Consider the following 27,267-nt stretch of genomic DNA (forward strand, 5'->3'; position numbering starts at 1 on the left):
GCTCAGCCTCATTTATAGAAGTATTCAACTCAATAAAAAGACATGATATTTGTCTGTTTTACCGGAGGACCTTTCACCAAATTTTTCATGTTCATATTACTGATCAAAGTATTTGGCACCGAGTGAGTTAACTCTAGTTAAATCCAGGTGGGTGTTATCCAGGTGGGTGTTATCCAGGTGGGTGTTATCCAGGTGGGTGTTAACTCATACAGAGAGAAGTGATAGCACCCACTTGGACTTGACTAAAGTTAACTCATTAGGTGTCAGATATTTTTATGATGAAAATTTTAACCATAAGGAACATTAGGTGAATGAAATTTGACAACTAACGATCATGTTAGCAAACTGGTGACACTCTGTCATTGTGCAGAAAGGAGTCTAAACAAGTATGGCTTTACCATCCAATAGTCAGACAAAAGAACTTTCATTCTTAAAAAAGATTTTTTCATTAAAAAAGATCCGTCCTTGAGAGAATGTTCCCAAAAAGATCTCTTGTTCAATGACCATTATCATTAAAAATGTATGTCCAGGATGAACTGCTGTTATGGCCAATTTAGTCTAATGTGTATGACTACTTCTGTGTAATGATCACCAGATGATGGTTTGTTCAATCAACAGTCAACTTAATAATAACAAATAATAATCTTTATTTTCATATATCGCTAACATATTCCACAGTGCTTTACATACATTATTATCACTGTCTCCATTGGGACTCACAATCTAGATTCCCTATCAGTATGTCTTTGAAATGTGGGAGGAAACCAGAGACCCTGGAGGAAACCCAAGCAAACATGGGGAGAACATACAACCTCCTTGCAGATGTTGTCCTTGGTGGGATTTGAACCCAGGACCCCAGCGCTGCAAGGCTGCAGTGCTAACCACTGAACCACCGTGCTGCCCTCTTTCTGAAGGTGAAAATGACACAGAACTGTTGGGCGTCTGATCCACGGTTAGGCCAATTTTAATCTAATTTGCATGGAGATCTTAATGTGTATCGCTACTGACGCGCCCCCTGGGCCTGTGTTGTGCAGGGGATACCCGGAGCCGGATCGCTGGGGGTTGTAGTCTCCATGGCGCTGACCCGGTCCGTGCCCAGGGTGGTCAATTCAGTGGCAGTCTTAGGTAATAACAATGTCCGACTACGCCACCCGTGGATTGCGGTCAGTGGGGACCGCCGCTGCGCTGCAGACCGCTGAGGCTGATGTAGTTTGCGCAGCCGAGTATGGAATAACTCCCCACGGGAGAAGTATTGCCTCCCCTAGTGTGGATGATGGGAGTGATGGTGTGAGCGTCCCAGTACTGATAGTGCTGGTGCGGCGATGAAACACAGAGACTTGTGGTGCAGTTTCCAATGCTTTACTCACAGTTTTCATCCAGGTCACTTGTGCACATGAAGGACCGCCTGAGCCGTGCTGCGTTCACCAGGCAAGGGGCTCGACCAACTCCCAGGCAATTCCAGAGCGTGGAACAGGGCTCCCTTCCTTTCCTTTCTCTGGCCGTCCCCACCAGTGACCCACCTTTGTCCAGCTCCCTCGGGCCTTCTCTTGGCGAAACCTTTCTCCGGTTTCCCTGACCCTATGCGGTATGCTTTCCTGGTGGATGTAGTGAGGGGTCGCACCAAGATGTGGTCACAACCTCCGGTCTTTGGCTGAGGAATCTGTTGCCTCCACCAATTTGGGTTCCGGTACCCTGTTCTGCCAACCCTTCACCCTGTATCTCCTGGGCATATGGGGTTCCTTCTTTTCTCGCGTCTCTGGGCCTTTCTCTGTGTTCCTTGCTTCCTTTCTCCTCTGTTCCAGTTCCTTTCTTACTTTCCTTTCCGTTCCTTCTCCTCTCTCTTTCTGCTGTTTCTGGCCTCCACTCCAGGCCTGCCTCTGGAGCAGCATCCAGCCTGAGCTGCTGCTCTCTGTCTGCTCTCCTCACAGACCGCACTGAACTGGACCCTGTCCTAAGATGGTGCCCACCTTATATACCTCCCTCTATGTGTGAGCCCAGGTGACTAGCAACCAATGGGCTCCTACCTATGCCCAGAGACCCACCCCTATCTGCTCCTACACCACTGGGTATTCCACCCCCCGCCCCACTCCAGCCAGGGACAGATGCTGTCGTGCCTGCACTTCTGTGGGAGCACCGTTGACCTGTCCCTCGGAAATGGGGTGTGTGTGCTGCATGCAGCTAACTGAGCCCTGGTCCACACTCCATCCTTACCTGGGAGTGGAATATCACACCTCTGGTCTGAGGTGCAATGCCCCTGTAGCAGCCGAGCCCTCGGGGTGCTACACTACCTTATAGCCCTAGGCATAACCAAGGTACCCAGGACTATAGAGAAAGCATGTATGTATCATATAGGATGACTAAATGGCTGCTAAGGGGCTCTTGGAGTAAAAGGGCTCAGCTTTGGTAGTATTGTGGCCTAATCGCGGGCAATCTGGTACAACTCTGAGAAATTTCACCCCCTCCATCCTATCCCATCTTGGTGACTCAGGCCCTTCACTGCAGACTGGAGAAAATGACCACTGGAAAACCATACAATACTGCTGGTATATAAAAGTCCAGTCTATGGCATGAAATCTAATACATGGAAGTCAGCACAAGGACCATGGAATGGCAGACCATTCGGTAGAGATACATGCAAAACAAAAGGGAGAACAAACCGAGCAAAAAGGTCCAAAGGAGTACATCAAAGGAAAAAGTACATTGAAGAAAATAATCAAAGTTGGTAGTACATAAAATACCTTTATTGAACTCTAGGTAGAAAGTGGTACTACATACAAGGAAGAAAAAGGTGCACGCGCAGTATAAACCGTACAATCCAATATATTAGAACATGTTAGTGTTACACAGGTGAACAAACATTCATTAGGCAATTATGTCATGTGTGGAAAATATCCCACACCTCCCATCTCATCAAGGTCTAATAGCCTATGCACACAGGGGTAAACCAAAAGTAAAAAAAGAGAACACCCTGGCTACCAAACACACTAATACCGGATGATTCCCAAATAAAAGGGGGTGGGAGCACCAACAGAGAAACAAAAATACTGAAAGGTGGGTAGAGGGGTAACTACGATGTGCTTCTCCCACCAACAATAGCATATGAATCAATGATGTCACATGTATCAAACCATTATATTGGTAAATTATGCATCAAAAATATACAACCCTATACTATATATGTCTCCAGATGCCAAGGGTGCAAATAATGAGGTAGACAAAAATAAGATAAGATAGCAACAAAGTGAGGGAGGGCACTGTCCTTCGTCACCGCCTGACGTGCGTCAGGGTGTGTGTTGCATAGTTGTTCATCACACAGGTAACTACCGCATATCTACAGGTATCATCTGGCATTTCCTCGCCTCCCGCCCTCCCTCACCTCATCTACCTAGTGTTCAATAAAGGTATTTTATGTATTACCAACTTTGATTATTTTCTTCAATGTGCTTTTTCCTTTGATGTACTCCATTGGATCTTTTTGTTCGTTTTTTTCTCCCTCTTGTTTTCCTTCACTGCAGACTGTAATTTTTCACTACCTAAATGTTTGCCTCTCAGCCATCTATCTGTTTAATTTACCACTGTAATCTCTCTTTGATGGAAGACATATGCGTCTCCTATGATTCAGTTTTTTTCCAGATTGTTACCTTGTTACTTTCTTATCTTCAAAGCTTTAATAAAAGTTACATAAAAAAAATGGTGGGTAATCAGCCCCTGGGTCATAGTTGGTCTGTAGAGGGTAATTCAAATACAAGGCCCCTCCTTGTAAACTCTGGCATCGTATCGGGGACCTATATTTCTTTTTGCTATGGAACCCACTTTTGTATGTATACCATTCAGAGAAAGATTAGAGAATGCTTTTCTATTCGACTTTGCTATTACTACATTAGTTAAAATTGTGTTCTTTTTCTCCTTGGCACCAGGAACATTTCCCGGCATCATCATGTCAGCGTCCAACTCACAGATCCTGGATCAGACAGAACCCTTGAGAGGTATGTTATTCACATGAGAAATAGCAGAATAGGCATGTTAACACAGAAGAACAGAAAGAGGACATGTTAGACAGAAAACGCCCAAAAATTTCTGCGCAACAAGTGCGAAAAGGGACAGAAATAAGAGGGGCTGAACAGCTGCCTTTTAGGTTACACAACTTGCTTGTATTGATCCAAACATGAGGTCATCATCATCCTTTGCAGTTCATGTGACTATTGTAGTAGATTTTGGGCCAAAAACTGGAAATTTGGACTAGAATCCCCTTCCTTGCTGCCTGTGTAAACCTTAGTACATTGTTATACGTGGACAGAACAACTTTTACAGATGTTAGAACCCAGGGCAACAAGCAATAAAGGGAACCCTCACTAATTAATTACTAATTTATGTTGAGCACAATTCATGATTTTTAAAAATGTATATCTAGATACTGCCATGCAATATCAAATAATACTTTACTCTTCAGTGCCTGATGCTCAAGCAGGGGCATAACAATTGCCATAGCGGGGCCCCCCAATCGGGTCCCACCAACGCCTATTTCAACTTGAGGTGTGTCAGAAGATTCACATCCAGCTGAAATGCATTGTAGCTCAGAGACCCGCTGGTTCCCTGCGCTGCAATACAAACTGCCAACCATTCAGAGGCTGACAGCTGTCTTCGGTATGCCCGTGACTGGGGGTGAATGGCAGTAACGCCATACACTGCCCGTCACTTGCACGCTGAAGTCAGCTGCTGGATACAGAAGAGGACACCGCATTGCGTTGGAGCGGGGGCAAAATGTGTAGAATTGTTTATTTTGTTTGTGCCTTAAAGAACAGGGGACATGTATACCAGGATGGGGGACATATATACCAGGATAGAGCCAGGATGAGGTACATATATCCCAGAATGGGCTTAGAATGGGGGACATTACTACATAGTGGGTTTGGAGGGGCAATACATATGTCCTTATAGGATTTGGAATGCTACAAGGACCCATACATCTGACCAACATATGGGGGAAGGGCCAGGTCCAAATTGTGCACCAAGGCCCATCAGACTCTAGTTACGCCACTGTGCTCAAGGTTGTTAGCGGTCATCGCAAAAGGAAAAAACACAATAGGCTAATTGAGAACTTTGGCTGTTGTTAGGATGGAAGTATTTTGTAAGGTTAAGTTTGATGGTGATACCTTCACTATGTAACTTTGTGCAATTACAAAACCTGACCTCAGGATATATCTTGAATCCAGTAAAATCTGTGCTTTCCACATAATGATTATTGATATATATTTCTCATGTTTACAATCAGGTGTAAAACATATGAAACCTCCCATAAAACCTCCTGTAAAACCGAAACCATTGGTACCTCCACGCCCTAAGGAAATTCCGGGATCCAGCACTGAAAATAAAAGTCCTTTACTATCACCAACATGTGGCCCATGCTCTCCAACTTTGGATATACCATCTGCCATCAAAATCAGCCAGCTCACAGGACCACAACCCTATGGGACCAGGCGGACTTCTTTAAAAAGGTGGTCATCCTCTGTAGGAGAAGACGTAAATCCGGAGAATAATGCATTTTCACCAGTGGAAAACAAGAGTATAGATCTGCCAGCCAAGACTACAGCCAAGTCATTATCTGCTCCTTTGAAGCCTCTGCAGACTGGACCAGTATGGAAAGGAAAAAGCCCTTTTATGTTAACAACCCGAGGATGGGGAGAACAAAGAATCAATCAATCAAAAGAGAGGTGAGATTCTTTTCATTGCTATGGTCATTTCAGTTTCTTTTTTTAACTTGTCTTCAACTTTTCAATTTCTTAACCCCTTCATACACAATAGATAACTGTCAGCTGAATGATAGGTTCAACCACTTGTTTAGCCGGTATGTATCTCCCAACTTCATCATACATGGGAGAATTTGTTCTTCTGTGTGTGCATGTGGTCGCTAAGAGAGTGCTGCTGCCAGTCATCTCTGGCGGCGGCTTATGCACCAAGAACAAAAGGATCGGCAGTTCAAAATAGAATATACCGGATAATTCTCTCCCATGGCGCTATCTGTCTGGGTAGAGTAAAAAGCCCCTATACACATTAGTCTGTCCGAGCCCACCGATATCAGTGTGTTTTGACATTAGTCTAATGTATGTGGAAGCTTCTAGCGTGGGTTGTCTCAAGATGAACATTGATGCCATGTGTGACCTATGTCTAATCGGCCCATGTCCCAGTGTTATGACCATACTGATCACTAGAACTAAATATCACTCATGCCAGGAAAGCACTATTCTACTTTTTTTTCTGTCCATTCTGATTAGCTTTTACCAGGTAACTGTATAGTTGGCTCTTGACTAAAATGAACTTTTGTATAAACTATTAAAGAGAATGTATCCTCATAAAATGACCTTTTGTTTAAATCAAGTTTGTATTTTAAATGTATTTTTAAAACATGTTTGTATTTTTTTTGTCAGTTTTCCATGTCACTCTTGATAAAACATTTATTAAACCCTTAAGAAATGGCCGCTGTACATCACTGTAAGGAGCAGATCAACAGCTGAGCCTGCTCCATGCAGCATGGATATTAGCTGTATTACAGAAACTGATGTAATTAGGGTGAATATCAGTTTAACCTACTAAATACTGCTGTCAAATGGCATATATGGTAAAATTAATGGTGCCATTAAAAACTACAACTCATTCTGCAAAAAAATAAGCCCTCATACAGCTATGCCAACGGAAAAATAAAAGAGTTATGGCTTTTGAAAGAATGAGAGGTAAAATTCCACATCCTTAGAGGAGAAATATTGCAATTTTCCCTTGGGCCACTAAGCCTAATACTAGATCAATACTTCTTTTCAGCAGGCTCATTATCATCACAGCCAGGATTGCATTGACAGATAACTCCTTAATGTACAGCAATCATCTTTTATAATAGCTGATGGTAACTCCTCAATATTCTGCTGTAAAAGTCGATGAAACAGAGCCAGTCTATTGCAGCCTATATCCAAGTGGCTGCTGAAAACAACACAAAAGTATAAGTCTAGTATTGATCCTAGAGTTCAGTCTAAAAATTTCAATATTTCAGAATTTTTTTTATGTAGATCTAGATATGGAAATTTAAAAAAAAAATTACATTTAGCATAAAACCTGATTTAAACAATTAAATGGAATGTGTCATTGGAAAATGACCTGTTTAAGAGAATGGAGTTGAGGTGCATTAACAGATACAGCCATTGACAAGATTAGCGTTATTTCAAGAGAAAAAAAACATTTCTTTCTTTTTAATCTTAAGAACTCCTTTAAAGGATTTCCACATGAGAAAAAAAGGCTACATTAATTGTGACCCTTTCCTGCGACCTTCTCCTTGTTATTTCTTCTTTTTCGTTCTGTTCTCTGTACTTAATACCTCTGTTTATTTTGGCTTCTATCAGCGATGCTGTATCCCTGAAATCCAGTTCCAGTTTATTAAGTAAAGATACAGATGCACAAAAGAAAGAAACAACTGCACTTAAAGAAGACTCAAATAGTCACAGCAGAATTACTCCAGAAGAAAAAGTCATAACTCATGTCCTAGACTCCATAACAAAGTCTGAAAAAACGCCTTCCGTGGTGTCTGAAGATGTAACGACGGTTTCTTCGGAGCTTGGTTCCTCTAACAGACCAGCTCTAGTTAAAGAATTTCAAAAAGAATTACCTGCCCCCCTACAATCTGATCTTTATTTTGAAAACAGCAAGAAGGCCTCACAGTACGACCATAAGGAAAACATCACGTCTATTGGGTCTGAAATCAAGGAAAAAGCACCAAGCGCTACGAGGGAATCCTTACATGTCCAAAAAAGCCAGATTGAGGATGAAAATGAAAAAATGGCAATAGTTTATGATAACCAAATTCCTGATGTAAAGTCAGGGCTTGGACATGTATTAGCCTGTGAAGATGACATCATTGTTGACCAGGGACAATTGGAAAACAGGGGGGAGAATCACCAACCAGAAGCATATGTGGAACATGGTGACCTCCAACAAATTGCAGATGTTATTCCCAAACATGCTGAACACACCAATACAGCTTCTGAGCAACCATCACATCATGAAAAGCAAGAGCCAAAGGACATAAGTGTTACTTCAGCACTTTCTCCCCCAAAACCCAAAGAACGAAAAAAGCCATGTGTGCAATTCATTGTGCCAAAAGCAGATGACCCAGCCGAAGAACCAAGATCACTGGACTCTACTCTGTCGGAATCAGAGAGACGGGAAACCAAAGAATATAAACAGAAGGAGGATGGAAATGCAGATATGAGAAGATGGCATGGAGAAGACGGGATAGAGAAGGTAAGATTTAAAATAAGTTGTCTGTAAGTTTGGCACTATGTGTGCTGAAATATCGTACGCTACATGGATCTATATAGTGGAGATATTTTCGAGTAGAAACCATGTTTCTAGAAAAGAGTACCTCTGTGATATTGCATTTTATAGAAAATACCACAAAACCAGAGGCATGCAGAGGTTTAACTCCCTTCTCCATTAGTGAAGCGCCTTCTACATTGATATTTAAAGCTCCCTTCCTACTGGAGTTTGTCAGCAGTGCCAGCTACGTTGAGAGGCCATGTTGTACTCCATTAAAGCCAAAGAGGCCTTGAGCAAAATTCTCAATATGTATCAATGCTGTAGTAACAAATTATCTCTTATGAAACCAGAGAAAGACAATTCACATTTCTTAACCAGTGAGCAATAAGGTGAACACCACTCTTGAAGACTGCATGCAGCAAGCAAGTGAATGGTGATGGGAGCTTTCATTACAATACTACATCTGAGACAAATCAGAAAGGGAAATGTTATTAGAACCTTATTATACTCATTTATTTAGTGCAATTAATTCCACAGGACTTTACATACATCATCTTCACAGCCCCCATTGGGGCTTACAATCTAAATTCAATCCCTATCAGTATGTCTTTGGAGTGTGGGAGCAAACTGGAAGAGACCCACGCAAACATGGGGAGAACATACAAACTCCTTGCAGATATTGTCTTTCGTTGGACTTGAGAACTGTAAGTCTACAGTGCTAACCACTGAGCCACCATGCTGCCCATGGTATGGTGTCATCCTGTGGGACGATCAATGTAGGAATGAAAGGGTTCATACCAAGATAAGAAGTTATCCTCTATCCATGGGATATGGGCTAACTTCCTGATTGCTGGGGGTTGAATTGCTGGGATCCAAAAATGGGGCTTTGAATGGAGCTATTGGCCAAGCATGCGCACCTCCACTCCATTCATTCTTAATGGGATCACCAGAGATATTTGAGTAGTGCATTTGGTTATCACCAGCGCTTCCATTATGAATGAAGGGAGCGGTGGTGTGCATGCTCGACCACCACTCAGTCCTATTCTTAGGATCGGTGGAGGTCCCAGTAGTTCAACTCCCAGCAACAAGGAAGTTATCCTCTATCCTGTGGGTAGGATGTAGCTTCTCATATTGGTACAAGCTCTTCTGATAAAAGTCTGCTATCACTCTATGTGTGGCGTGCACGCTGTTAGGATTCACCAGTATTGCCAGTGAGAGTGAGCAGTCACATGACCTCAAGTATGCAATTTGCATACTATGGGCCACATTCCGGCTACAAGTGAATTGAGATAAGACGAACACATCTAGTTGGCATATTACTGCGTGTATGCAAATTGCATTCTTGAGGTCACGTGACTGCCCACTCTCACCGGCAATACTGGTGAATCCTGACAGTGTGTGTACCACATGCTGGCAGGATTCAGAATTCACATATAGTGACTGCATACTTTTATCAGAAGTCCGGACATTCCCTTTATAATGTTTTCCGGTAATTTTAAACATTAAACATGATACCTTGGAATTATAAATCTATGGACAATTCTGCACTATTGAGGGATTGAAGACAGCACCCAGCGGCAGATGTATCACTGCTGTCTAATTCTTAGGTAGTGTAAACTTAACTAGACAGTCTTAAAATGCAGGCATGTCAGGCAGTTTTTTTGGGCACACAGTGCACCATAATTCTTGTGCATATGCTTGATAAATATGTTCCAGTTTTTATTTCAGCAACAGATGGGACATACATGGATGTTCCATGTACTGTATTTGCCTCCTGGGATTTGTAGTGCATATCATGACCACTGAATTAGAATGCCGGTGAGGTGCACTGTTTGCTACATCTGTTTTACATGTCTGATCTTCACAGTCCAAGTATGGACATATATGAGGCTGTTGCGTTCAAGTCAGTAGACCTGTGGCCGGTCTGGACATCATGGTTGGCACTCAGATCATTAATGTCAGAGGTGTGAAACCATCTATAGTTGTATTTATTTTTTCTTTTCTTATTGAATAAATTAAAACTGTGATCGAAAGAAATTGCAGAAAGCGAAAATTTCAAACACGATCTAGTAGAACAAAACTCATCCATAAAACGTATTCAGTATAATTCGCCCATGCGCCCCCAGGTGGTGGAATGGAAAACTTTCATTTGCTGTAAGAATGAAAAGTAATTTACAGCTGGATAAAGTGCACGTGTTACTGCTCTTTAGGGTGCGGTTTGTGATACTCTGCTCACTCCATCTTGGCTAAAAAAATAAAAGTTACATCAGTTTCCCGAAAAAAAAATCAGATGACAAATGCTTCTTACGATAAAATAAGAATACCAGTAGTTAGCATGGAGTTCTGTAGACTGCCAGGGACATAACTAAGGCTGGGATCACATTGCAATACTAAGACTTGAGCCAGTCCCATCTGCAGATTGTGGACATACCTGGCTCTATTTGCTCTGCCATAAGAGCTGCCTCCTATTGTCATGCACTAGTTGGTCTGTACAATGTCTGTGTGAGAAATCGTTGGCATGCACTGGCACATTGGTCACTATTGGATAAGTGTGTGGTCTGCTCAGCACACGGACAGTACACTGACTAAACATGCGGCTGTTCGAACCCTGCCTACATAGGATTCAGATGTAGCAGTTGCATACTTGGTCTGACGGGCATCAAAGACCCCTCTTCCAGTGTCGAACTATTGTGCCAAGGATCCACCAATGACATTTTATTTATTTTAGTCACTTATTTAGCGCTATTAATTCCACAGCGCTTTACAGACACTGTCCCCATTGGGACTCACAATCTAAATTCCCTATCAGTATGTCTTTGGAGCGTGGGAGGAAACCGGAGAACCCGGAGGAAACCTACACAAACATGGGGAAAACATACAAACTCCTTGCAGATGTTGTCCTTGGTGGGATTTGAACCCAGGACCCCAGCGCTGCAAGGCTGCATTGATTCTAGCGACCAATTCACCCTTGTTCACAAACTTGACTATGCATCTTTATGATAATAAACTGGGTACTTTTGAATGATTAGATGCTGCCCTTGTCTGTACATGTTGCATTAAGTTTACTGTGCCATACAATGCTCATGTAAGGGGGTGGAAGACCAACTCCAGCAGAGGGGCCCTCCGGGGATTCACCCGTTCCCCCATGGACCAGTCCAAACCTGCCTCAGCTGCATAAGATAGCACAATTTGTATTAATGACACCCCTTACTAAACAAAGGGCCCTACAGAGTTACTATTGGGATCCAAGAGCCTCAAGCACTATGTGACATCGCTGATATTTTATGGTCACAATTCCTATTATGACGACTTTATGACAGTTTTGCATATGGTCCATTTTTCATTACCCTATTAGGTAAGATTATTTCTCCTACCACGTTTATCGTTTTTTAGAACAATAATGTAGAAGGTCTTATCATTTTTCCATGCATTCTTATCTGACATATGTTCATTTATTAACCTCGCACTGTAGTGACTTTGTTACATTGGAATGCATTACCGACTGCGTGCACATATGCTGTGCTGAGGGGATAAATAATTACAGCTATGCATGGAGAGATATATTGTATATGGAGAACATGGAGGCCTCATTCGGACGTTCGTGAATCACGTGCGTTTTACTATCAGTGGTTAGAAGGAGACAAGTCCATTTTGATCAAAGTCATTGATCAAAATTACTAATACAATTTGGTCATAAGTAGATGAAAACACTTTTTAGTAGGTTACATAAGACCCATTCATTTGTATTTTTTTCATGAACATCCGGGTTAGAGTCTGATTTGCTTTGAAGATTGGTGGAAACCCCAACCTTGCACACTTCAATCTACTCACCTTTCAGGAGTGAAATGCTTTATTAGCTTTCAGTCTCATAAATCAGTACAAAGGCCTGCCAGCCGATGAATAAAATTGTGGCTTCCATGTTGTTATTCTTGGAAACCACAAGTGCAGTAACCACGGAATATTACTGACTTGTCAGGCACAAAAGCCAAAATGATGCCATTGTGTGCTCAAGCTAGATGGGAAACCAGTTTTCCTGGTTGTTGGGTGAGAACCTGAACTCATAAACAGTATGATCTGTATCTAGATTCCCATTTCCCAGACCTCAGTTTGATAATTCTAAGAATGACCACAAGGGTTCCTTTTAACCTCACTTCATAAATAACCCCATATTTCTTATATATATGTAAGAAATTCCATCAATTTGCCGAGAAATATTACTAGTTAGTCATGAGTCCCGGTAACGTTTCAAATCTCGAATCAATCCACTGGTCAATGGTCTTCAAGATTTGTAGATGGACATCAGGAGAGACGGCTTTATAATTGTTCCTAGCACCTGAATTCTTCATCTTACAATCAGCTGGGAGAAGCAATCTATCTTTCTTTCTGTCTAAGATGCATGGGCATCTGTAGGGCACTCATACAACCTAAGGTATTTAAGTCACAAGGAGATCCAGACCCTCTAAATACAAATCAGGATCAGAATACTAAATAAACACAGACCACCTAAAATAATACAGACCCCAGAACAAACACTTTAAATACAGATCCAGATCAAATCATCTAAATACATACAAAGCTTCAACCAAACCTGTAAGGGGCAGTTGCAGATTATTGTAGATGCGGTTCTGTAAGTATATTAATGGATATAGGAGCCAGTTTCCGGTGTGGTACAGCTCCCAACACTCAGGTATCAGCTTACAAACTCCCCTGGTGTGGTATCTTCTTGGCCCTGTTGGGCAGCTAATCACTCACCTATCTGGCAGATGCACTCTTCAGGGTCAGGAATAAATGTTTTTCTCTACTTAGCCCTTTACTGTGGCAATTTTCAACTTCCTAATGGTGGTACTCTCATGCAGGTGGGCACTCCGACTGCAGCACATTTTTAAATGTATTTTAGTAATTCTTTGTGGTGACGTCACTGGCGGAGGCGGCGCTGGTCCTCTGCATGCCGGGTATTCTAACGGGCAGCCTCTGCCCCCTGCTCCGATGACTATTCCTTTAACTATCCCAGCATGCACTGGAATTGTCAAACGAATCGTCATCACACAGGAAATAGGAAAAAAATAGAATAGCAGTTAGATAGTGTAGTTAGGAAACTGTAGGGAATTTTTAATACAAGTAAATTAGAAAATAGCTTAGATTATGGCAGTAAATAGATAGGGATTTAGAATGAAATTTAGTTTGACTTTGTACCACCCCTTTAGACGCTGAATCTAATAAAACCAGTTCTACCCAGCAACAGCCGGCATTGCTAGAGGTAACCACACTGGTCGCTTCGTTCCGTGGTTAGCACTGCAGCCTTGCAGCATTGGGGTCCTGGGTACAAATCCCATCAAGGACAACATCTGCAAGGAGTTTGTATGTTCTCCACATGTTTTTGTGGGTTTCCTCCTGGTACTTCGGTTTCTTCCCACACTCTAAAGACATCCTGATAGGGAATTTAGATTGGGAGCCCCAATGGATACAGTGATGATGTCTGTAAAGCTTTGGAATATGATGACACTGTATAAGTGAGTAAATTAACACTAATAAAACCAGATCTCAGTGCTATCAATGGATCAGCGTAGTTGCTATCTGACAGAAATACAGAAAATTTGTAGCTGGCACTGTCATGCCAAAAGTACAGTAGAAAAATCCTAAGCTTCAGCCATATTTCCTCTATTTGAAGCCCCTGCATTGCCTTTTCTAACAAATAAGAGTCTTTTAGAAAACAAGTTTGATTTATCTACACTATGTCTAACCTAACATACAGGTGCATCTCACTATATTAGAATATCTTCAAAAGGTTAATTTATTTCAGCTCTTCAATACAAAGAGTGAAACTCATATTATATAGAGTCATTACAAACAGAGTGATCTATTTCAAGTGTTTATTTCTGTTAATGTTGATGATTATGGCTTACAGCCAATGAAAACACAAAAGTCATTATCTCAGTAAATTAAAATAATTAACAAAAAACACCTGCCAAGGCTTTCTAAGCATTTAAAAAGGTCCCTTAGTCTGTTTCAGTAGGTTCCACAATCATGGGGAAGACTGCTGACTTGACTTACAGAAATATAATTATAATTTTCTGATGAGCGTTGGCCTGCACATTTGTTTACTTGAAAGTAGAGATGAGCAGATATGTTGAAATGAGTGACTATACAGCGACAGCACTTTGTTATGCATCACACTGAGTGACTATACAGCTACAGCACTTCCCTGTACATCACACTGAATGACTATACAGCTTCAGAAGTTCCATATGTCAACTGAATATCTGGATTATTATTCACAGATTGAGACTTCCACTTCCATTATCAATATGGTTCAGGACTGCAGTAGTCAACTACAATCAGATTAGGCCTTTTTCTATCCCTAGGTAGAATGAGCTGTGCGCTCAGACCTCCTATCCCTAACTGAACAAGCATAAAATGGTACTGCTTGGCCAGCCCTCGTCTTTTATACTGCCTATGATAGCCTCCCTGATTAGCTACACTACAACCATCTGATGCCAAAGCTGCAGGGCATTAGGGTGTTGACCGTGCGAAAAGTCATTAGCCCGCTTGCTGATGCTTCAGTGTGTGAAATAGCATCAGGCATTTTTTTCCATAATTCTTGTGAATTGAATCTCAAATTGTTCAAATTTGCAGAGACCTGCGAATTTCAGAAAAGTTGACTTGAAGTTGATCCTCAGCAGATTGATCCGCTCATCTCTACTTGTACTAATCTGTGCTAGACCTTTTAGTTGCATTTGGTTGCAGCTAGCCATCTTCAAAGCTCCGAATTACTGTTTTTTATAAATCCATTCCTCTGCTTCACCTTTATCCAGGTCTATCAAACATGTATATTGGATCTTACTTATTCTATAATCTTTGTTCCTTCTTTTCTTCCTTGAATTAGAACGAAGACACTTCTATTCTGAGGTGGAGATGTCCACATTACTGTCCGCACATAGCTAGCAATGCAAACTCATCATATTAAGTCTAAGTTCAAACTAGCATATAAAAAAATATTTTTATCTGTATTGTCATCCAAATGGCATTTGTTTTTATACATCAGCAGTGAATAAAATTTACAAGACTAAAACCAGTTTCCTATGTTAAGCATTGCAATGTATGGCTGGAGACACACAATCCTATAAAAAAAATTGCTCCGATGTTGATCCAGAAAAGTAGGACGAGTGTCATGCGAGTACAATGTGATTTTTCTCATCTAGCATCTGTATGACATTCATATGACATGTGTATGCACTCCGTATGCAATGCGTTTTTAACATCATCTTTTACATACTGTAATTCTCTCGGTCATTTAAAGCTAGTTTGCAAAGCTAATAAAGCAGTCTAATATAAAGAGATAGATAAATAGAATAGCTAGATGTCCTGTAGATATATAATGTCACAAGCTCCCTACATATAATAAACTTGCACCCTTTAGTGCTTTTTATGTGGCACTAAAGGGTGTTTAGCCTTATTTAACCTATTAAATAAGTCATTTAAAAAAATGACGTGGGGTCCCCCCTATTTTTGATAACCACTACAGCAAAGTTAAAGCAGACAGCTGCGAGCTTATGTTATCAGGCTGGGAAGGTACATGATTATTGTGCCCTTCCCAGCCTAAAAATACCAGCCCACAGCCGACCCAGAAGTGGCGCATCACATTAGATGCACCAATTCTAATGCTTTGCATGGCTTTTCCCAATTGCCCTGTTGCAGCGGCTACCAGGTGCCTGTGAATAGCGGTCACTTTACTTCTATTCACTGTCACCAGAGCCGGATTCGGGGAACGTGGACTACATTGGAGCTCCCTAGGAACATTTTGGGTAATAAATCCTTATGGAATCTCATTTTTTTTGCACACCCATAGACTGTAATGAGCAAGTCTTTACCAAAATATAGAAGAGACTAGTCCATGCTGCAAGTTTTTTTACATGGTGTGGTAGATCGCTCACTCAGCTGCACACGGAGGTAGACACGGGTACGCTGTCTCTTTAAAAATTTTGGTTGGTTTATTAAAATGCAGCATAAACCAACACTGAGCTAATAAAAGAAAACATGGCCCTTTGGGCAAAACAGGGAAAACAAAGCTAAATGGTATCACAAAAGCACGGTCTTTGTAGTAGCAGGGATCTGCCTGCTCAAAGTTCAGCAACTCCACGTGGTTCAGGATAGCTCCACACAAACAAATCTGGAGTTCCTCTCTCCAGACCTACTGAACACTGAATGCCTCCACAGGCCAAGTATTTAAATCCCAGACCACACCCTGGGGTGGAGATAGGGTGAACAACCTCCCACCCGCACTATAGTCGTTCATTCAAACTGGCTGGCCCATTTAAATATGGCTGATTAACCATTTCAGCACATACCATGCAGGAGAAGACTTCCAGTTTCACCTCACTGAAGCTAACAGCCTCAGTGAAACATATCTCCCCTGTAGCACTCTGCCAGTGACTTTGTCACAATGGACATTCAGTCCATTTGAAAAAATAGTCATCTGAGCAGGATAATTGAATAACATCGGTCCTACTGCTGTCTGTGTGATGTCATTTTTGACAGCGCTTGGACTGAAAATACGATCATGAGAATGTAACCTAAGGGTGATAATTAAGTCCAGTAAAACTAAGTCCAGTAAAGTCCATAGACTGGGGTAAACAGAAAAATGATTGTAAAACATGCTTTTAATCAACTGGTCAAAGTCATCTAATTATTTTTATGTCAAAACTTTTGCAGATACCAGTTTCATATGGGCAGCAAAAGACTGATGAAAAGGGAAATCAGGAGAAGTCTGCAGAAATAAATGAGCCACCAGGTTACGTGAGGACACAAACAACCAACTATACAGTGACCATAGATGATAATATTAGCAAAGATGCTATAGACGATACAAGTCATAGAAGTGACCGTCATAATACTATTCAAGAAAATATAGATATTTGTCAACCTGATATTCATGAATCAAGTTTACATAAAAAAGAAACTAAAATTGCTTATGAAGAAGATGAATCTTCCATTTCTTACACTACAAAGCTGGATGAAAATGTTGAGCGTGGGAATCAACCTAATAATGTGGTTGAGGACTACAGAAGCTTCCATAAGAGACAGCCAGAAGGAGATCCTGCAGTGAAAAATGTGGACTATATGCCCCATTTTGCTCATACGCCTCCAGATTCTTCACCCAGGTAAACAATTCTGCTCATTTCTATTCTTGACCGAAGGTTTTCTACAGGAAGGAGATGTTTTATGTTCCATAAAATACATCTTAGTATTACATACATGTCATTATTGCCATTGAAGAAAAATTGGAAAAATAAGCGACACTGTCAATTTGTTTTAACAAGGACCTTCCACCAAATTTTTCATGTACTGTAGATCTGGAAAAATGTAATAGTGGCTGCAGAACGCAGTAAATTGCCCCTCACTAAAAACTCTCTGATAACACCCACTTCGACTTAACGAAAATTAACTCATTAGGTGCCAAATACTTTGCTTATATTTCAGCAACGGACAGGTGAAATGAAAAGAAACTTTTATTCTACTCCGCATCCGCTATTACATCGTGTGTCCAGTTCAACATTAAAAATTTGGTGAAAGGTCATGTTTAATAGTCTGAGGTCCAGAAATAGGGGATGTAAATCAGATATGGTGGTTCACATATTATATTAAGCCAGGGGATAAATACACCGCTTAGAATCAGCAATGTCTCTGGCTCTTGAATGCATCAAAAGGCTGTGTAACACATTCAGAAGGAATAAGTCAAGAGGTGAGTACAGTGCTTGACACATTGAGCAAGGTCAGTGTCACCCTTCTTCGAGAGTGTGACTAAGTTTTGCCATTTTATTGTGAGAACGTTTGTCTGACACATGCAGCCTTACCGATGACAGATCTCGGAAAACAAATCTCTGATCTTCTCTATTAACCTCTATTTGACAATTGCACTGCCTGTTGCATTTAGCCACTAGATCAAAGAGGTTTGGTTCATGTTTGGTCAGCCCAAGGTCCATTTACACTGTGTGATGTGCAGTATTAAATGACCTTGGACAGTCTACGTGAGGTTGTTAAATACCTGCTTCAGATGCGCGCTACTGAATAATACAGTAATACATTATTCGGTGCACATAGACTGCCATTGTTCTTCGCAGCACATGTCCTGTTTATACAGGATGATATGCAGCTGAGAGCGAGGATCTTTTGTGAAAACCAAAAGATCGTTCCCCCCAACGAATGAGCATTCTGCTTGCGTCTGTGGTGGGTTTTAACATGATAACATATGTATATTTTTATGTACCTGAATACGCTATTTAGTGAAAAAAAAATTTGGGTTGGGATTAAAGTTATAATATGTTAGCTACCTATTCTAGCATTTGAACACACTTCTGAGCAAAATCTTTAACTGATTAATATCTTAATATATTTATACAAATCTTTATATCGGTTGGGAACTCCATTTTTCAATTACGGAGTTTTATCCCCTGCAAAGCTTTACAATTAAATGTTAAAATTCTTTCTGCCTGTAGTCACCACTAAGGGGAGACTTTTGGATACATTGAACTCAATGCTAAAGCAGTCTATTGTAAACTCTATGCAGCACTTTAGCCATTATTAAGATATATTAAAAAAAACAAAAAACATGAGTTCAGAATTTTTGCTCTAAAATCGCATTGGGTTAGAATGTGAACATTCATACTTCAGTATTAACAGCAACACTAAGGGGTGACCTAAATAGGCACAAGCCTAATTTTGCTTATGCTATGGGCTGCTGGTTCCTGTTTTCCATTCTTAGGGAACAATGTCATGCCTGGTCTGGCAGTAATGTGTGCATCAGATTACTTTTTGTTGGTTATTGTACCTATGTATATACATTTGTTACATTTATTGTCTGTTGCTTTTTTTTTTTTAGACCAGAACATGAAAATTATGAGTATCCCTCCCATGATTCTGGGACAGCTTATATCCATCATTATAAATCCACAATGGATCATTCAGAATGTGATGATATAAAGGAACCATCACACATGAGTATAGAATCCCAATCAGAAGACAAATTTACTTCACGGGAAATAAATACTCATTCAGTGGAATTTCATCCACCAAGTGCTCTGACTCAATCACAAGAGGAGATGACTCAGCTGAAGAAGCATGAATCAAACAGTTCTAAGTCAAAACTTGGTTACTTACAAGACTTGGCGTCTTCTAAATCAGAAGTTCAATCAAGTAATTTTGGAGATCCTACTTACAAAGTCATTCAGTCAACGGTGAAAAGTAATATAAGTGATCACAAAGAAGGACTTCAGTACTATAATATTTACTCACAAAATTTACAGGATAGAGAAGAAATAAAACACAGAGTTGATGAATCAGAGGACCATGATTATTCACATAGTCATGTAGAACAACCATTGCATGAACATGCACAGTCTGAGAAACCAGTTCATAGGTATGAACCATCTGAGGGACTAGTTAGTACATTCACAGAATCTAATGAAATGGTTCACACATATGCACCATTTGAGGAACAAGTTCACACATACATAGCATCAGAGGAACCAGTTCATACATATGTACAATCTGAGGAAAATGAACATAGTTGTGAAACATCTGAGGAACCAGTTCAAAAATATGCACAATTTGAGGAACCAATGCAAGATTACTCACAATCAGAAGAAGAAAGTCAAAGATATGCTGTAATAAAGAAACCAAAATATGAGTATGATCACTCAGAGAAGCTAGAACAAATGTATGAGCAACCAGAGAAGCAATTTTCCCACAATGCCGAGTCAGTAGAATTAACTCATAGCCATGAACCATCAAAGACACAAACCCTCACATATGAGCAACATATGAAACCAATTTACACATATGATGATTTAAAGGAGTCATATCCTCAGGACACACAAATAAGGGAAACAGAAATGGCATATGAACAGGTTTATCAACATGCAGAGGAAAAGCATGTACAACCAGAGGATTCACCAGAAAACATCATTCCCCATATAAAAACAGAGTCACATTACCAACAAACACAAGCAGAGGAGCCCGTTAGTAAAAACTCCCTATCCAGTGAAATGCCATTGGAGTTGCCAAATTACCTACAAAAACACTCAGAAGAGCCAAATTACCAATTTAAACACTCAGAGGAGTCAGAATGGCAAGAACACTCAGAGGAGCCCAATTGCCAATATAAGCAGTCAGAAAAGTCATATTACCAAGAAGAACACTCAGAGGAGCCCAATTACCAATATAAACAGTCAGAGAAGTCATATTACCAAAAAGAACACTCAGAGGAGCCCAATTACCAATATAAACAGTCAGAGAAGTCATATTACCAAAAAGAACACTTAGAGGAGCCCAATTACCAATATAAACAGTCAGAGAAGTCATATTACCAAGAAGAACACTCAGAGGAGCCCAATTACCAATATAAACAGTCAGAGAAGTCATATTACCAAGAAGAACACTCAGAGGAGCCCAATTACCAATATAAACAGTCAGAGAAGTCATATTACCAAAAAGAACACTTAGAGGAGCCCAATTACCAATATAAACAGTCAGAGAAGTCATATTACCAAGAAGAACACTCAGAGGAGCCCAATTACCAATATAAACAGTCAGAGAAGTCATATTACCAAGAAGAACACTCAGAGGAGCCCAATTACCAATATAAACAGTCAGAGGAGTCATACTACAAAGATGAACACTCAAAGGAGCCAAATTACCAGCAAGAACACGCAGATGAGCCAAATTATCATGAAGAACACTCAAATGAGCAAAAGTATCAAGAAACACGATCAGAGGAGCTGAATGCACAAGAAATCTTGCCAAATAAAAATATAGACTCAAAAGATTCACACTTAATAAGTTATTATTCAGAACAATCTGATGAGAAAGATGGTCAGGAGGAGAAAAGTAAGATGTTTGGAGAAAATAACCATGGGTTGACCGAGTCTATAGAAGAAAAGTACATGGACCTGCATGCAGCAGAAAACGACAGTAGACATATTACTTCAGCAGAGCAAGATAAACCTAAGCGCACACTTGAAAAGTACTTGGAACAGCCAGATAGCGGTAGTACCCCTGAAGAATACCACCACAAAGATGATTCAACTTCTGAGACCTATAATAATAATAATAAGGAACTGCTGTCGAAAGAGCAAAAGCTTGAGTACACACAGAAAGAAGAGCCAAAGACTTTAGATACTCATACTGTTGAGTCAGAGCCTCAAGATCATACAGATTCTAGAGAAACAAATAAACATTCTCAATTCCTTGAATCACACAGAGAGGAAATACAAGATACTTGTGCAGAGGACGACTTGGACAAACACACTTTAAATGAAAAAAATCTAAATGGACTTTCTGAACTGGAAGAATCTGAGCACATTGAAGATAGGTCAGGTGGACATAAATTATCACATGAAACACATGAAGAAAGTCCAGTGGATACAGCGTCAGAAGCAGAGGAAACTCCAGAAGAAAATTTTGATTTTCTAGAGGTATGAATCCTTTCTTTTATGGTTTTGAATAGCAAGACATCTAGGTTTCTAGATAACAAGTCCACTATTTTGCTGTTTCGTGATATGGCAGAGCTCTAGCTATGAGCATGTACTGAATGGTATAAACTCTTTTTGGCGTGACACTAAAACCATAGGCCATGGCTTGTAGTGCTTTCTACAGATATTACTTTATATGCTTCTTCATGAAATTAAAGGCATGTAGTGCAATAGGGGGACTTTGCTTTGTACAACTCCGAGGGTTTTTGGAGCATTATTATGACTATAAACACGAGGTGCTAAACTTAGGGTCAGTTAGTAGTTATCAATAACTTGACCACAGACACATGTATCATCAACAGTGATCAATCTACAAAATTATGAGAAAATAAAGGCAGGGGAGAGGCAGAGTAGATTTTTACAAGTTTTACTGTTGATATAGGGTGCTAGAAGTGGCAGTCAGACTATTGCTAAAGCAATCCTACAGGCTATCCCTGACTAAGGCTCATTACCATTACCACATATGAATCAATCACCTGCTAATCATCTTTTTCTCACTTGTGGTATAGTAATCTGTACTTTTTAATCATTCAGCCATTACTGTAATTGAAATCAACTCTGAAAGGGCAGAACAGAAGAAAGAAGGGAGTGAGCACCATCTTGGACCATTAATGAGACAGTAGGTGTGTCTCAGATTACGTTAGACTCCTTGTAGACACTGTGAAAAAGCTATGACCACAGCTTTACTCTAATGGAGCAGAGATAGAAATGAGCCAAATAGCATTGCCTGAGTGGCTGAATGCTGAGCCCACTCTTGATCACAGTGCAAATGTATTTATCAGGCCTTTCACCTGATATAGGATTCTGCTATTCTGCATATTAAGAGGTGGTTATATTGTCAATAATTTTATATAATAATCCAATTTTAGAGAATATTATCCACAGCACTTCTTACCAAATTCAGTTTCTTTTATTCATGAATAGCAGATACACAGAAGTAAAATAACCCAAAGCGATCTATGGCCGTTTAGCTTTTGAATGCGCTTTCTCGAGTCCTTGAGAAAGCATATTCACAGACGAAACAGCAGTAGGATGCTTTGGGATACTGCACTTACATGTACAGTGAAGGAAATAATTATTTAATCCCTTGCTGCTTTTGTAAGTTTGCCCACTGACAAAGGCATGAACAGTCTATAATTTTAAGGGTAGGTTAATTTTAACATTGAGAGATAGAATATCCCCACAAAAATCAAGAAAATCACATTGTATAAATTAGATAAATTTATTTTCATTTTGCAGTGAGAAATAAGTATTTGATTCCTCTGGCAAACAACACTTAATACTTGGTGGCAAAACCCTTGTTGGCAAGCACAGCAGTCAGACGTTTTTTGTAGTTGCTGATGAGGGTTGCGCACATGTCAGGAGGAATTTTGGTCCACTGCTCTTTGCAGATCATCTCTAAATCATTAAGATTTTGAGGCTGTCGCTTGGCAACTCGAAGCTTCAACTCCCTCCATAAGTTTTCTATGGGATTAAGGTCTGGAGACTGGCTAGGCCACTCCATGACCTTACCGTGCTTCTTTTTGAGCCACTTCTTTGGTGCCTTGGCTGTATGTTTTAGGTCATTGTCTTGCTGGAAGACCCAGCCATGACCCATTTTTAATGTCCTGGCGGAGGGAAGGAGGTTGTCACTCAGGATTTTACGGTACATGGCTCCATCCATTCTCCCATTGATGCGGTGAAGTAGTCCTATGCCCTTAGCAGAGAAACACCCCCAAAACATAATGTTTCCACCTCCATGCTTGACAGTGGGGACGGTGTTCTTTGGGTCATAGGCAGCATTTCTCTTCCTCCAAACACGGCGAGTTGAGTTAATGCCAAAGAGCTCAATTTTCCAGGTGTTCATTGGCAAACTTCAGACGGGCCTGCACATGTGCCTTCTTGAGCAGGGGGACCTTGCGCGCACTGCAGGAGTTTAAACCTTTAAGGTGTAATGTGTTACCAATGGTTTTCTTGATGACTGTGGTCCCAGCTGCCTTGAGATCATTAACAAGTTCCCCCGTGTAGTTTTAGGCTGATCTCACACCTTCCTCATGATCAAGGATACCCCACGAGGTGAGATTTTGCATGGTGCCCCAGATCGATGTCGATTGACAGTCATTTTGTATTTCTTCCATTTTCTTACTATTTCACCAACAGTTGTCTCCTTCTCACCAAGCGTCTTAGTTATGGTTTTGTAGCCCATTCCAGCTTTGTGCAGGTCTATGATCTTGTCCCTGACATGCTTAGAAAGCACTTTGGTCTTGCCTATGTTGTAGAGGTTAGAGTCTGACTGATTGAGTCTGTGGACAGGAGTCTTTTATACAGGTAACTATGTAAGACAGCTGTCTTTAATGCAGGTAACAAGTTGATTAGGAGTGTCTAACTGGTCTGTAGGAGCCAAAACTCATAATGGTTTGTTAGGGATCAAATACTTATTTCTCACTGCAAAATGCAAATAAATGTATCTAATTTATACCATGTGATTTTCTTGATTTTTTCTTGGATATTCTATCTTTCAATGTTAAAATTAACCTACCCTTAAAATTATAGACTGTTCATGTCTTTTTCAGTGGGCAAACTTACAAAAACAGCAAGAGATCAAATAATTATTTCCTTCACTGTACCTGCTCTTCATGATCAATGGAAACTGAATGGACATTAGGTGATGAGTGCCATAGGTTATATTCTCTGATATTGGATTATTCTATAGTAATTCTTTGCATAACTGAGCATCACTGAGAGTATCTAACCCAACCACAAGAAATGCTCCTTACCTGTACCTTTAATGGGGTGTTTCCCTAAATGTGATTGCTGACTGTGATTGCTGATTGTGGCGGTGAATGTTTTCCTCTTTTCTTGCTACTAATTTTATACAATGTTTTAGAATCATGTATTCTCTTCTCACTAGCTTCCGGGTGTGATTCTTTTATGAAAACCCATAAACCCATAACCATTGGCAATTATCTGTTTTTGGTTACTACTGTGTAATGAATTCACACCCTGTATGTTTTTGGCCAGGGATACAGCTTGACAAATGTATTCTATTGTAATACATAAGCTGTGTTATTTGTGGAGGCTTTTTCTTCCTCTCTAAGAGCTGAGATAAATTGAGATGAACTCAGAAAAACAAAAACTGGAGAAGTTATACTTAGCACTTTTTCAGCTGTCATTTATCTACTGCTGGTTAGGAAAAAACAAGCAGTGACATGAATGGGTATTGTACAGATCCTATGTGTAAACAGCTCCTTTAATCCATAGAGGATTGCATATCCTAAATGGCAACTGGCCATCATGGCCAGGTGATGTATTATAACCATTAACAACAGGTCCGTAACAAATCTCTTTAATCTAATGTTTAAACAATGCCAATTAAAGTGCATGCTGGGATATTCAAACACAGAGTTTTAAGGGGACAGAGGCTTCAGTCACTGCCGCAGCCCCCGCCCCCTCCCTGAAACAAAGCGTTTCAGGGAGGGGGCTAGTCCCTGTGCGATGTGCACTGTGCACAATAGCAGCGCATTCTCTGTTGCCGACTCAGATCAGCAGTAGAACCGGCAACAGAGCTTGTTGTAAGACCATTGATGTCATTTGCGGGGCTGGCGTTGGACTCTTCCTGCTGGGTATTCTGACAATGCGCTCTGTTGGTGCCTTGTTACTGCTGATCTGAGCCGGCAACAGAGCGCGTTGTCATTGTGCACATCGCACACTGCAAATTATGCATGGAACAAGCGACACTGATGATGCTTCATTTCAGGGAGGGGTGAGGGCTGCCGCAATGACAGCAGTGACGCTTCATTTGAATATCCCAGCATGCATAGGGATTCTCAAACGAAAAATCATCAAAAAGGAAGTGAAAAAATGTAATGTAGTTAGGGGATGATATGGAATTTTTAATTCAAGTATATTAGAAAATAGTTTAGATTATGGCACCAAATAGATAGGGATTTAGGATGAAAATAACTATGAACTTCGGACCTCTCCTTCAAGGGAGGAACAGGATAGGGAGAAGCAAAAAAAAGAAAAACATGGTTTCAATGCTCTGAAGGAAGTGGAGACAACAATATTGAGGTATCTATGAAACTGTAAAGTTACCTGTTATAATTTCTACTGTATTTTCAACAAAGTTCCTGTAAGTTTACTTTAGTCTGGGACAGTTAGAAGCTGAACACCTCAAGTCACCTTGTCTAATACTTGCTCCACTTGTTTTTTTTCTTGAGTGGCTGCCTGAGGGGCCATTGTCTGGGGGCTTTTTTGCATACTCTGATGAAACTTGAGCCATCAGGAAAAGTGAAAATATTGCATCTAGTTTAGAATATCTCTGCAAAAGTTATGGCTTAATTATGAGGCAAAAGGACATTTTTTAAGGTTATCGTCAAGTTTTTGGATTATAGGTCTTTTAAATTCAAAACTTTGTAATAACTGTTTGTTGTTTTCCATTCAGGGCACCAACGTTTTAGACACTTCATTAATGAGAGGCAGAGCGTCACTTGGCAAAAAAAGATGTCATCGAACACCTGCAGCAGGAACCTGCACTGCCCCAGAGGAGACTGATCCCGAATATTGGATGTTCCGGGACTCAACAGGTATGGAAACCGTAGACGACTTTGGCCTTGACCTCACCAGAAATGGAGACTGTCATAGCATTTCTGGCATAAGAAACGCCATAAGAAACACCAGCACTTTTGCTAAATTTTATAGGCGAGGTTAGTCATGCCCCATCCCACCCCAGCGCCGGACATTTTGGCAAAGCTGCTTCAAGCAGGTGTGTAAACGCCAAAAGTAGCACAATTTTGTGCAACTCCTGCTGCACGAAAATGTTGTGACTCTTCAAAGCGTTTCACGTCACTTTACTGGCGTAAAAGCTTTGATGATCGGGCCCACAGTTTTGAAGTTCCTCCAAAAAAGGGTAAAAAAAATCTATTCTGGTTCTTTGTTGTTAGATGTCTGTAACAATCAGGTAATAGGGTGATGAATTAAAGAGCACCTATCATCTCCTTGGAAACTTGACAAGGTAAAAGAAAACCAAACTATACCCCTTTTATCAAAAATATAATATTTGAAACGTATTACATTTTCTTTTTAGTTTAGTAACATGAGCTTTTGGTCTTTAAAGGGAATCTGTCAGCAGATTTTTGCTATTTAATCTGAAAGCAGCATAATGTAGCCACTGTGAGCCTGATTACAGAGATTTGTTACTTATTAGGCTGTGTGCTGTAGTTTCTATACAATCAGTGTTTTATCAGCAGGATTTTATCACTAGAGGACTACATCTCACATGCAGACCAGTCAGCCTAATCTGTGTAACCCTGCCCCCACTGCTGATTTGGTAGGTTGCTGACAATTCACTGGAATCTGCCGGTCAGGGGTGTGGGCGGGGTCATATGACGCGCCCCCTGGGACATATTCCTTTTTGAGGGGAATACCCGGCACCGGATCAGATGGGGGGTTGTAGTCTCCGAGC

The 27,267-nt window shown here is 40.6% G+C and overlaps 1 protein-coding gene across 1 annotated transcript in view; it reads left to right on the forward strand.

Moving 5' to 3' along the window:
- The window catches only part of TNKS1BP1 (tankyrase 1 binding protein 1), a 96,585-nt gene that overhangs the window by 28,429 nt on the left and 40,889 nt on the right, over positions 1-27,267 (forward strand). Inside the window, exons 2-7 of the mRNA XM_073684309.1 lie at positions 3,918-3,986; positions 5,273-5,711; positions 7,386-8,283; positions 17,008-17,456; positions 19,175-21,767; positions 26,248-26,389. Coding sequence (XP_073540410.1) covers positions 3,938-3,986; positions 5,273-5,711; positions 7,386-8,283; positions 17,008-17,456; positions 19,175-21,767; positions 26,248-26,389 — 4,570 coding nt within the window. The 5' untranslated portion in view covers positions 3,918-3,937. The remainder of the gene's footprint in view (positions 1-3,917; positions 3,987-5,272; positions 5,712-7,385; positions 8,284-17,007; positions 17,457-19,174; positions 21,768-26,247; positions 26,390-27,267) is intronic.

This window comes from Phyllobates terribilis, unplaced genomic scaffold (assembly GCF_046119375.1).
Source record: "Phyllobates terribilis strain yellow unplaced genomic scaffold, ASM4611937v1 Scaffold_5__5_contigs__length_657084704, whole genome shotgun sequence".
In the NCBI taxonomy this organism is placed as follows: domain Eukaryota; kingdom Metazoa; phylum Chordata; class Amphibia; order Anura; family Dendrobatidae; genus Phyllobates; species Phyllobates terribilis.